At 49.6% G+C, this 12,760-nt stretch overlaps 1 protein-coding gene across 3 annotated transcripts in view; it reads left to right on the top strand.

Moving 5' to 3' along the window:
- Positions 1-12,760, top strand: part of LOC107263138 (gamma-aminobutyric acid type B receptor subunit 2) — a 99,312-nt gene that overhangs the window by 10,012 nt on the left and 76,540 nt on the right. For all 3 annotated transcript variants that reach the window (XR_003058386.1, XM_025080478.1, XM_025080479.1), the window contains one exon: positions 7,874-9,357. Coding sequence is in view for 2 of the 3 variants with exons in the window: in XM_025080478.1 (XP_024936246.1) it covers positions 8,986-9,357 (372 nt within the window). In the remaining variant the exon portion in view is untranslated. The remainder of the gene's footprint in view (positions 1-7,873; positions 9,358-12,760) is intronic.

The following is a 12,760-nucleotide window of genomic DNA, read 5'->3' as shown; positions in this document are numbered from 1 at the left end:
CCCCGCCGTTCTCATCCCAAAGTCTGGTTTGTGTCCAAACTAATGGTTTGGAAGATTCGATCCTTGGCTCTGATTGTAAGATAGCTGCGTCGGAGACTCAAATTTCTCAAGAAAATATCGCTAGATGGTTACGTTGCCAAACTCTAATGTGACTCTTTTGCAGCTTGAGATCGAACTCCATGTTTTCTTTCGAGAATTACGTTATCAGTGAAAACGCAATAAATAATAGTAGCTTCATTGAAAATAAATGATAACAATTTAGGATAATACATATGTATACATAGGTTGACTGATGACCTAACGAGTAATACTTGGCCTCGAATGATAAATACCAGGGAAAAGTAAATGACAGTTGTTGATGATCACTTTGATTATCTCAGTGGAGGAATATCAATCAACGCCCTAGGAATGCCGAGAATAATTTATTCATACTTAATAATTCGCTATTCAAATAAATATTATCTAGGACCTATTATGACGCTAAGGTTGACCCTGATCAATGTCTAGATTGGTAGGTTCGGCGGGAAGGTAGTTCCGAATGGTTAAAGGGCATCTGCAGATTCTAATGCATCCGATTTGCCCGAACACGAAGCGCGTGCGAAACTTTGCTCTGAAACGCAGAAGTTATTTCTCGCGAGGCTCCTCTCGTTCACATCGAGGGTTCTTTTCCCTGTATTTTCTCAAGTTTCGAAGGCACTCCCCCATCTTGATAATAAAGGAATCGCTTGTCTCTAGTGATCTGAGATGTGTATTCCGTAAGTAGATGAACTCAAGATCCCTATACTGTTCCCTCAGGGAAAGTATGAAGGGCCGAGTGGGCCGAGTGGGCCGATCGAGTATGTATACATCAGCCCTTAGGAGAAATAAAGCTTTTTATGGTTTCCCAAGGCGTTGCCGGCCTCCTTCGAAGACATGCTCTCGCATCCGCAAAGTGGCTAGTTCTATTGGGAAGAGCCAATGTGCGGGCTGACCAACATAAAGAGCCTCGCGGACCCTCGTTCAGGCTCGAGCGATACTCGCAGCCAACGATTCTTAAGTAAAGGCTGAGAGGCAGAACTGTCAAGTGGGATCAGGTTCGCGTCCTTTACGAATCCCGAAAGCTGCGAGGAGGATGCCTGGCACGCAGCCAGACCGTAGGTTGGCTAACCTGGGAACCGGAGAAGTGTTGGAGGTGGGACGCACGGGATTAGGGGGTGTACGGAACGAGCGACAAACATTTTACTCACGAAAAGCGTCTAACTTTTCCGCGACGACTGTTACTCGAGAAATTTTAACTTTATCGCCGGTCCGATCCTCTCTGGCGGCAGCCATTCCTTACGTCGGGACACTTTGGGAATTGTGCGGGTTACGTGATACTTTTCTTGGAGATTCTTCCAGGCCGAAATCTCGGGTTGGCTGCTTTGTGTAAATTCGGTAGAGTATGACGCGCGGAGGATTTGCCACTGCAGACGAACGTTATGTTAATCTCGATCTTCGAATGACAAAATGCTCCTGACGTCTTCCCCCCTCTTTCACTCCATTACCGAACCGAGTCGCGCCAAGATCGACCGGAGGCAGCACGGTGGCTCGTCCATTGCACGGTGGAGATACGTGACCGAGAGAAACTAATCAGCTCCGCGTGTCTCTTGAATTTACGAGGGGTTCCTTCTGACGTCCTTCTGACGTCCTTCTGACGTCGGTGCACGTGCACCGTGCACGTGCACCGTGCACCGACACACGGAGCTCCAGCGCGAGTCCCTCGCGTGCGTGCGAACTGTACGATTTGGCTCGAGGAAGACGCAAGTAGCGACAGCACACGTGTTGCCAGCCGGATTACAGGGCGGCCGTTCGAGGTTTCAGCTCATTTGTTAAGGCACCAAATCGATAGAGCCGTGGCGGCCGTGCAGTGAAGCCGCTCTCGAGGAGCCAATGCGAAGTGTGTCAAACGCGACGGATCGATACGCGCGTATTTGTCAAACTTGCGTGAAGACGAGGTTACAGTGGGCTCTCGGGTAAACAGGAGCGTCCTCCTCTGGAAAACCTGTCGTTTCATTTCGGGCCATTTTAGCCAGCGGTAGTCTCGAGTCGCAGGTACGTTTAAAATTCGTTCCTGGGCAGATCGTCCTCAGAGTTTCCTTTTTTTAATTAAAGTAATTAGCAATCGGAATAACCTAATATCGGGTCATTACCATTAGCTCAATATTAGCCATTAGCCTCCCTGTAGGTCCAAGGTCGGAGGAATTGCTACTTCGACAAAAGACAAATCCAACCGATCGAACAAATTCCGAAGGACAAACACGTGGAGGAAAAACGGGCGACGTCTAGGATCAAATGAATCGTCACGATTTCAAGGAATTTCCAAGCCAAGGATATTTTCAGAAGCGACGAGCAGTGTAATGATAAGCGCAGTGACATTCCTCGCGAGGCCAGTTTCTTCCCGGCGAGCTCTGGCGCACTCGTAGAAGTACACCAAAGTCTCTTACGTGTGCTATTGCATTTGGCTCCGGGTTTGACACTCGACCGAGCAAGCACAGTCGCGAGGAAGGAGTCGACGATACGGACGCGCGTTGCTCTTCCTCTGCAGTTCGATTGGATGACGTCCAGCGATTCCGGCTTGTTTGCCCGGACGGTCGTTCTGCGATCGATTCTCCTTCACAGAGAGAGAGAGAGATGCAACAGCAATGACTGCTGTCGCTCGATTAGCAGCTTCACATTAACTTTGGAGAATTCTGAAATCCCGATAAGAGAGTGTAGAGAAGGGATTACGAGTGGAGCATCGCTCGGCGTATAATCGTCTAACCTTCGCGATCGCGAAGTGCTGGAATCACGCGGCCCCTTTGCGCCCCCGCACCAGGAGACAAATTAGGCGCCCCTGGCTCGTCTTACCAATTTCACATGCAATTTATCTCGGCTTCCCGCAGCCTCCGCTTCTTCAGCTGCCCCTTGTTCTTCGTCCCTCGCCCGTCGCCCTCCCTCTTTCACGAGGAATTATTTACCTCCGATTGATTATTAATTCACATGCGTCACTGACTAGTCATGACTTTCACTTGACTGCTTTACTCTCTACCTGCGCGTTTGCGGTCGAATTCCGTCATTGAAATTCTTTCGCGGGCGGCGAAAGAGAGACGAGGAATCCAGGGAATTCGGTTTTCCGGTCTTTATTACTTTTGCATTTAGGTCGAAATTCGAATGGCACAGGAAGTGCCTTCAGCGAGGAGACAAGGCTGAAAACGGATGATTTCGAAATAAAGGTCGTGAAAGATTCGTAAGTCGAGAAGGTAGGTGAGACGCGAGGGGCAGGAGTCCCGCGCGCTTCGACTTATTCGGCGCTTGGGTAATTCGAAGAAAGGTCTTCCGGCTGGTGCGCTAAAAATATATGGAGTTTCAAGGGGTGAACCAGGAGGGAGGGTGTCCCGCAGCCAGGGAACCGGAGAGCGATAACACCCGAGAGGGAAGCGAGCCCGAGTCAGAAAATAAGTCCTTTTTCGATGCCTCTTTGTTTCTCTCGGCAGTACGAGAACAGAATTTATAAGTTTTCTTCGAGCCTGGAATAAGGCATCGGGTAGGCCCCGGCCTGGGTCTAAAGAAAGGTCACCGGATCAGACTGATCAGGACTTATTTATCGGATGACCACATCTAGATCAGCGCGATGAGAATGAAAAAAGACCCATGAGAACGGAAGCAGTGCTTCCTTTTTTTGAGCCCTGAGTCGAATCAGGGGATGCAGAATATAGGAGTCTGGAGTAGTGCAGGGAAGGAAGATACACGCTTGGCGATGCTATCGACTAACGAAAAGTAATTCATCGAGCTCGACTGGAATGAAAAACGTTTCTGGTTAGCCATCCAGGTTATTTCCGTCTAGCGGAATGAGGCACCCCTTCGAATATTCCCACGGGGAGCAGGTCCTGCAGCTTGATTCCTTGAGAATTCAACCCTACCGTCCCACCCTCTCGTAGCGGAACTTCTTTAAGGTCGCTTTCCTTTCCTTGAAATCCTCGAGGTCTGGCTCGAAGGAAACAATCCCACAGGAAGCTTCCTGACTTCCGCCAGGAAAAGACGCGATAGGGTAGGATTAGGAACATATTTCTCCAACACCGCTCCATGGAAAACAATCCTCGTCTTCATTCGTGAGGCACGCAATTACCTTTTTGATTGGAAAGTGTTTGAAAGGCGAATTTGATCAGGAAGTAATATCGAATCGAAGAATCGAAGAATCGAAAGGTGTATTACAGACAGGAACCATTCGTCCCAGTGAATCGGCCTAGAGCCGTGTGGCCGGGTGCATTGACGAATGCGTGAGCCGACCAATTTCCATTTGACTCGTTGATTCGCTCAATTCGTGTTGCGCTTGACTGACGGTTGGGCGCGGCTCGCGAAATTCCAAACTGCTCGGAGGAGAAGATTTGTCTTACCGTTTGGATTCCTACCCTGCCGCCTCTCCCGCAAAATATATTTATCTTTTTATATCTCCGTACAAGATGCGAAAAATGTAATAAGATCTCGTTAGAAGAAACGCCGAGAATCCTGTGTTCCCTTTGACGAGAAACAAGAAAGGGAACTCGATTCCAGAATCCCGGGGGGATTTATTTATTCTTAGGTTCGTAAGGAGATGGCCCCTAAAAGTGGAACTGATGTCGCAACCCCTCTAGAATCTTATTCTCTATACGCAGCATCATGCATCTACTATCTATACTATCTAGCCAGCCATCTATCTACTTTCCGCCAGATAATATATTCTCTGAGTTGTTCCGAACGTTGTTTCAAGTTGAGTCTCCCTGTTCTGCTATATGGGACGTTCTGGGTCGTTCTGGGTCGTTCTGGGTCGTTCTGGGTCGTTCTGGGGACATTGCGGGGCTGCGCGTAAGGCGCGGTTGCATTCAAATCGGAAGAATGGCTCAATCACGGCACAATGCACAATCACACTTAGAATCGATGATTGTCTCGCGATTCTCCACGATCCACAGAAACGGCGCCGTCCCGGCGTTATGGTTCCACATCACGTTTCTCGTTTACCCGAAGGCCCATACCGTTTCACGACGTCTCTGCTGTTGCGTTAAATAAGTCAAGACGCACCGATGACCCGCTGACCCTTAGATTAAAGTACAATATCATTGTCATTGAAAGCACAGCCTTTGTCCAGTTAGCACGCAAGGATCGCCCTGAAATCTCTCTTTCTCTCCCCCTTATTAAGGTAACGAGCTCCCGAGAATAAAACTGGTCGAAGAAAGAGGCGTCGCGACGGCAGGTCGATCAATCACGTTTCAGCTTAATAGGTATCGGGTACATTGCAAAGACTCGAGACTGAGGCTCAGCCAAGCCATCGGGACACAGCCGATAGATAAGCAAATGATAATACTCGAGCTGCGCCACAGTGACGATGTCTCATTAGCATCCCACGGGAGAGAGAGAGAGAGAGAAAGAGAGAGAGAGAGAGAGAGTATTGAGACGAGACGATGGGGGAAGAAAGAAGAGAGGGTGAAGAGGGAGGAGAGAGAGAGAGAGAGAGAGAGAGAGAGAGAGAGAGAGAGAGAGAGGAGATCGGTTTGTCTGGTGCCTTATTGATCCTTCGCGAAATGAATTACTAACCAAAGAAGAAGTCCGCGCTAGATGGTGACACGTAGTAGACAATGACACATTCACACGCTGCGCTTCCCCCAGCTACGTCTCGCTCGCAATTCTCATGAATCGTGTTACGGTGCCAAGGACTGGCCTTGTCGTTGGATTGCCCACCTATGAATACCTAATGAGACCTTATTACATTGATTGTCAGCTTATAAGGACAGTTGTTTATTTCTGAATATTTCATCGGAGCTTATCGTTAGTCCGTGTGAAAGGCGCTTTATCATGTTCATCCTTTTCATTCGGCCGATTATCAATTCATTTTTTATCAGTAGATTTTCACGATAAATTGTTACTTAGCGATGCACTCGAATCCGAATAGGCTGTCCGCACAGTCCAAGGTTTTTTAAGCGACGGTCGCTCATGATTTATCGTAACGGCCGGACACAAATGGTGCTTTAATTCAATTGACATTTAGGATCGCAGCGACGTGCAAGATTGATCGAGGTTTCCAGTATCTGGTCAAAACGTGGCCAATGATATCGCATTGTGAGTGGTAAACTGAATGGTCTCTCGATATACCACATTGGGGAAGGGGGGGGGGGGCGTCGAGACGCCGTAGGCAGAGCATTATCGGCTGAGGAAAACGATGAAATTGCTGGCTTCAGCTTCGCCTATGGTTCCAGCCACTTAAATCCGCAACAAGCCTGATCGATGCCCTGCGGGATGTGGAGGATGTGGAGGATGTGGAGGATGTGGAGGATGTGGAGGCAACCTCCATTTTTCGCTCCCACTTCTGTCCTCCCTTTATTTCCTTTCACCATTTCTCTGTGTCCACTGATCGCCTTACATTCCACCCTCTCCGGCAGTTTCGATTAATTTTTCTTCCTCTACTCTGCCGTGTCTACGGAATAAAAGAGGAAGATGAAAAATGGAGGACAGGGGATTTCTTTTCCGGCCCGGCGTGCAATGCTACTCTTTGATTTGCTTCGATGGGATCAATTATTGGTCATGATTTTTAGCCCTCCTGTCGCGTCCTATTTTGGACAGCTGCAAAGCAGACAACTCTATAGGATTGTTGGCGATTGCGAACCGATACGGAAGGAGATTGAGAGAAAAAGAAATCCACTCGAGTCGTTCTAGGACGTCATAACGTATAACGTATAGAACCTTGTTGATAATTCACAGCCAATTGTCTCGCCGCATCTACGAAATTGAGATTCCAAAAAAAAAAATGAAAATAGACTCTCCCGAGTTTTTCGATTATCCGTCTTCTCTCTTCTATCAATAATCTCGACGACTCTAATCAAATTGTCCTGCGTATATCCTAGAGAACGTGTTTCTAGTCCCAAGCACTAGCCTTGTTGTTTTGAGAAATGCCGAAAGCACGGACGGACGAATTGTACACCCTGTAGACAGACATGGTCTCGGACCGAGGCGGAAGGAACGGGGAACGGTAGTTGTGGACCACAAGAGCGCAATGTCGCTTAAAGCTACGGCGTGGCCCACTTTTCGGAAAAGTCCTTGTCGCATTGTTTGAAAGCAAAATTTATTATTTCAGGAAGCTCAAAAGGCGCACGAGTATCTCGTGTCCGATGATTCTTTGAAAGCTTCTCTGAAAGCTTCTCCTTACCGAAAGCCCCCCGCTCTTTTCTTCACCCTTCCGTTTCACCCGACTTGCCCTTCCGCCCCCGCGTGTCTCTCGCTTTTGCTGTCGAGAGCGAGGAAAAGTACTTCGTTCCGGAAAATGGGAGACGCGAGGGCCAAGAAAAATTATTTAAAGCACGAAGCGCCCCGAGCTTCGCTAAAATTGTACGCGCCGGGGAAACCGACGTAATTCTCGGACTCATGTTTTCCTACAAAATGTCATCTGGAGTTTCCCGAAGGAGCGCTGAAGCACTCGATTGTTTTCTAAGGTTTACCAGTGCGTCACATTGATATTGACTTTTATATTGATCCTCCTCACAGTCCCTTTATCTTCCTCTTCCGTCTCGCTCTTCCTACTGTTCTCTGTCCCTCATGAATTGCATAAGGAACCGCGACTCGGGCTGGCGCCAGTTTCACGTAGCCCACGTAGCCCACGTAGCCGGCGATGCAGCTGCAGCTGCGGAATGAGCTTCCATGTAGATCACGGTGCTTTTAAGGAGTGACGGTAGAGCGTGCCTACATACATGGGGTGGTGGGGCCCCATAAGCCGGTTATTATACGAGCACTCGGGCTGAACGAGGTGCCTACCAGACGAGAATTTCCTACTGAACAAGAAACGCCAAAGATTTATCCTCTTTTAGAAAAAAAAGGCCAGATGAAAAATTTAATTTTTTTAATTGTGTTTCAGGTGCGGAATCGTCTGCGACAAATACGGAAACCACCTAGATCTACGGTCCATTGTGCAATCGCTCGGGAAGCTCGTTTCTTTTTAGAAGAAGAGAAAAAAAATAGCAAAACGTCAGAGCGCTCCGTTAGAATTACCGGAAAATATGCATTCATGATTTTCTATAAAAAAATTTGAATACCGTTAAACTAAATTGACAAAAATGCGTGAATGAATAAAATGGAATGTAAAAAGCGATAAAAAGAGCCAATGAAGTCTAACGATGCGCGAGTCAAAATCATCGCGATAAAATAAAATTTGTCCTAGGTTATTCTCCGTCGACTCCACGTGCGCAGGATTCGTGCACGAAGAAGAACGAATTGAAAGTCGAGAGAAGCTCAAGTATGTAGAAACTCGTTGAGGCGCAACGCACGCATCCCGCCTAAAGAAGATCGGCCGACGTTCCGCGATGTAACTTGCTGGCAATGCTGAAGTTTTTCGTCGGTGCGCCGGCAGCCCCCGACACGTCGTGCGGACTGCGGACGGGAACGCACGGAAATGCCTCGACCGGCCGATAAGTTCTCGCGTCGTAACGTCTCCTGCACCGGCGGGAGAGAAACGTTCTAATAAGCCGAGCATCGAGACACGTCGAAGGAGACTCGCGTGCCGAATTTAGCTGCGTCGTTTCGTACGCACTTAAAGTCGGACGGCTCTGCATATGGTTGTGACAATTAACGGGCTCAGCCTCGTACTGTGCAGCATGCAATATCGTAATTTCGTCTAAAGCGACACAAGTCACGGGGTTAATTGCGCGAATCGCGTTATTGAGCTCTCAATCGGCGACGATAGGATCGAACATTCGGGTGGCTAGATTTCCCGCTGGAGACGAGGATTAATTGAAAAAAGCCTGAGCCATCATGTCGAAGTTATGACGCGTTCACAATCGACCGTGCGCCCGAGACTAGCAAGAAGAGGGCAGCCTGAGATCCGGAGGACATGTTCTCGGCGTAGTGGCGCGCATGGGGGTGGCTGCACCCGGGGTTAACGCGAGGGGCTGTAGGCGGAATTCAAAGAAATGATAGGCACGCGGAATTATTAGTGGGTGCAGTTGCGGTGAGGAGCGCAGGGGGTGCTCGATGCTGCCGCTCGGCGGCGGCGGCGGCGGGAGGGAAGCGGAGGGGAATTCGCAAGGATCAAACTGGGCAAGAATGTCGAAGGGCTCGCGATACTGCCAGCTGCGCCCTCGAAGGATGCACGTGCGCCTGATCGTCGCCATCTTCTGGATCCACGCAGCTCTCGTGTGCACCGGACAGAAGCCAATAAATCTCGGTGGCGTCAAGAAACGTGACGTCTACATTGCCGGTTTCTTTCCGTACGGGAGACACGTGCCGGAGAGTCACATTGGGCGCGGCGTGATGCCTGCGGTCAAGTTGGCCGTGGACCATATCAACGAAGATCCGGCGATGCTCAGGAATTATCGGCTGCACATGTGGTGGAACGATACCGAGGTGAGTCCATCTTGGAATCATGCGTTATGCCCATTTTGCGTCGACGCAGGTCAATCGTACGCGCATGTCACACGTGCGCCTGTGTCATGTCATATGCATGTATACTATAGTAATCATGCAGCAGGATCAAGAAGCTATCGCTCAGGCGCTTCCTGGAACGCGAAGAAAAGTCTAGCGCGACCCGTGACCCTATTACGTGATTGGCGTGACCTTCGAAGAACGCTCGACCTCGTGCCCTTTTTCTGCCCAGTAATTATCCCGCACAGAATGGCAGTGCCTTCGGTCACGAGCGTTCGCCGTCAGCGCTGCGCTCTGACGCTCCTCCTACGTCTTATCGCGGCTCCGCGGCTGGTCGACACGAAGGGCGCGAGGGGCGCGAGGGGCGCCAACTGACATGCGACAGGAGCGAACAGCCAGGATTGACCTTGGCCTACTTACCAGCACAGCTCCCTCGAGCCTGTGTCGAAATTGCATTGTGTTTTCGGTCCTCTCCTCCTCGTGCCTGCGCATCTCTGTATCTCTTGGAAAGAAGGAAAAAAAAAAAGAAAAAAAAATCAAAGATCAGGCGTAACGAGCGCGTAACGCTAACGAGGAGTCGCGGGGCGCGCAGCAGCCGATGAATAATTAAGCCGGTACGTGAATATTTCAATGTCCCGCGCGCAGGGAAGCACATAGAGTTTCTCTAAATTGACCGACGCTCGTCGCCAGCCCTGTAACCCTCGACCTATAGATACCGGATTAAATGTCGAAGCGGTGCCTGGCAGGCTTAGGAAGTTGGACCCGGGTGCCAACCGGGCACATTCGCGCGTGACGGGCATTGGAAGGAGCCATCGCAGGCATCGCCGTCTCAGCCGTGATCCTTAGAGTTCTTTAGAATGTCCCGTTGTCGTCGTCCTGTTGTAAGAGAATTAACCGAAAGCCAAGACAAGTATGGCCGCCGCGTTGGATCCCCTATAATATGTGACGTTCCTGACACTGGAGGAGCAGCTTTTTCTCAGCCGGTGCGTCGGCTGCCTGCAAATGACGCCGTCACCGATTAACGTATAATTTATGTGAACTAAGTACAGGCTTACGCAACACGCCTCTAAATACACGCAGCTAGTCTCAGGCCAAGTCCATGTAGTACACTGTCCATGTACCTTGAGGAAGGCGGATGGAAGGCTATGTACTTGCCTATGTATTCCCGTTGTAACGGTTGTAACGGTTGTAACGGTTGGGCCACTAATTTAGCCAAGCGCCAAGTTTCAGCCTCGATGTTAAAGCTGCCCGGGCTGCGCTGAGCCGGCAGCGATTATAATGTGGCTGCGTAATTTATGAACTGTCAGTTTTCGGTATAACTACGAGCCTGCCAGGCAAACCTGCCTGCTGCCCCCTTATACCCAGCCAAACTCACCCGCTCGTGACTCGCCCCCCGCATTTCATCCCTTTTAGGCGCACTTGCGATATCATCCTCTGATAGGCGCGATTCCTTTCTCCTTGACACCTATAGTACAGAATCTTTCCCATCTTAACATCTTCGTTACTGCCGACGAGTCGCTGTGTCGTTGGATCCGATGAGATACATATTTCCTTTAGCCTGCCCTACGTTTCGATCTTCCGCCATCTTCCTACTAGTCCAGTTAATCACTACTCCGCACCATTTGGCACCAATTGCTGGATCCATAGAAATTTCTTTGGTAATCCCCCCAGTAAGCTCGCTCTGGCGGATCGACTGTTTCACGTCTGTCAAATGGACACTCTGTTACCCGAGTCTCGCGTCTTCCGAGCTCCTTTTCCTTCCGCGACAGGCTCCCTCGCTGCTGCCGGATTATTCAAAGTAAAAACGAGCGCACTCGGCCGAGTTCCTTCGCGGCTGCCGTGAAAAGTCTTCCACGTAGAAATATAATGAACCAAAGGAAGAGGGAGCAGCCATGGATCCATTGCATTGCGACGCGAAGTTCGAGGCCTCGGTCAGGAGTCCCGGCAGCGCTCTTACATTTTCGCTAGTGTCTACTGGCTCAAGATCTCCAAGCGATTCCTGTAACGCCGATGCTCCTATAGGTACACCTTACCTTATTCCGTGCTCCAATCAGCAGTAGGAAGCGGTCAGAGAGGCTCTGGCTGCAGCCCGTGCACGGCGGGCACAGAGTTCGATCCTTCCAGCGAGTGGAGCATGAGTGAGTTGAAGGGTGAGTCGAAGGGTGAGTCGAAGCGAGGGTCGATACCGCACAGTCACACTGAGTCAAGGTGAATTTTCTAGGACTCGGTCTTCCATTACTTTCTAATCCTTTGACCTCGCTTTTTCTTTCATTCATTTCGCTCTTGACGAGTATTCGTCATACTTCGACCTTGAACTATGCGCAAGTCGTTCCGTTATTCCAAAGCGAGTCAAGCCGAACCGAAGGTCGGATTTCGATTCTCCGTCGGGGAGACTAGTAGACGCGAGCCAGCTCGTCTGACTATAGAGTATTTGTACAGCGACAGCAGGCGGTTCGATCGGTCGGTCTTAGGATTTCTGAACGGGGCAGCCAATTGATATGGTGTCGAAACGCGATATCACGAAAGTCTATTTGTTGTTCGCGTGCCATGAAATACACACGTTCGCTACTCGGATCTTTGATGATTTCGATAAGGAGAATTACGTGAGCGCGGGCAATCCTCGCTCTGCCATTGATTTTACATTTGCAGGCAGCTCCCCAGGGACTCTGTCGCTGTGACGGGACTCGCACTATTTCTGTTATCAGGATTCACTTGCGAGTTCTGGACGATGAGGGGACGAGAAAAGGTCTCTCAAAGTTATAACTGTTTTGGCAGGTATAGGAGTGTATCCGTGTGGGGCATAAAGCATCAGAGAAATCCTGTCCACGACAGGCTCCTGGAAAGAAGCGATACCAGTCGAATACTCAAATTCTCTGGCTTTCTCCGATCTTACGAGGTTTCCTGGATCACGTACGGCCTAGTCCACACTGTGTGCCGTACTCACCCCGTGGCTGGGTAATACCTACGTTGCTTCCTATATCCCTATATTCCTATATTCCTATATTCCTATATTCCTATATTCGTTCGAATTCCTTTCCTATACTATATGTGTTATGCTATGTGGACTATATCGCGTACATAGTGTGCACATACCTGGACTTTAGTATTTACCGATAGAGAAGGCTCGGGTGTTTGTATTTTATGGCGGCCGAATCGAAGAGCCCGGCGACCCAGATCCTACTTCGAAAACCAATCGAAAATCGCGAGGCCGGGCAGGTGGCGTCGCGCTTCTCTAGGAAAATTAACAGTGTGCCGCCAATCTGCCATTTCCGTCGAATCTAATACGTAATAGTCGATATCGACGGAGATTACGTGATCGGATGTGCTTCCTTGTTTTTCCTAAAATTCTTTCACAAACTGAGAATGTTCTTTCGGGCGGTCGGGG

Source organism: Cephus cinctus, unplaced genomic scaffold (assembly GCF_000341935.2).
Source record: "Cephus cinctus unplaced genomic scaffold, Ccin1 Ccin1_scaffold0132, whole genome shotgun sequence".
In the NCBI taxonomy this organism is placed as follows: Eukaryota; Metazoa; Arthropoda; class Insecta; order Hymenoptera; family Cephidae; genus Cephus; species Cephus cinctus.
The sequence above is the reverse complement of the archived record's forward strand: the minus strand, read 5'-3'. Positions and strand labels throughout refer to the sequence as shown.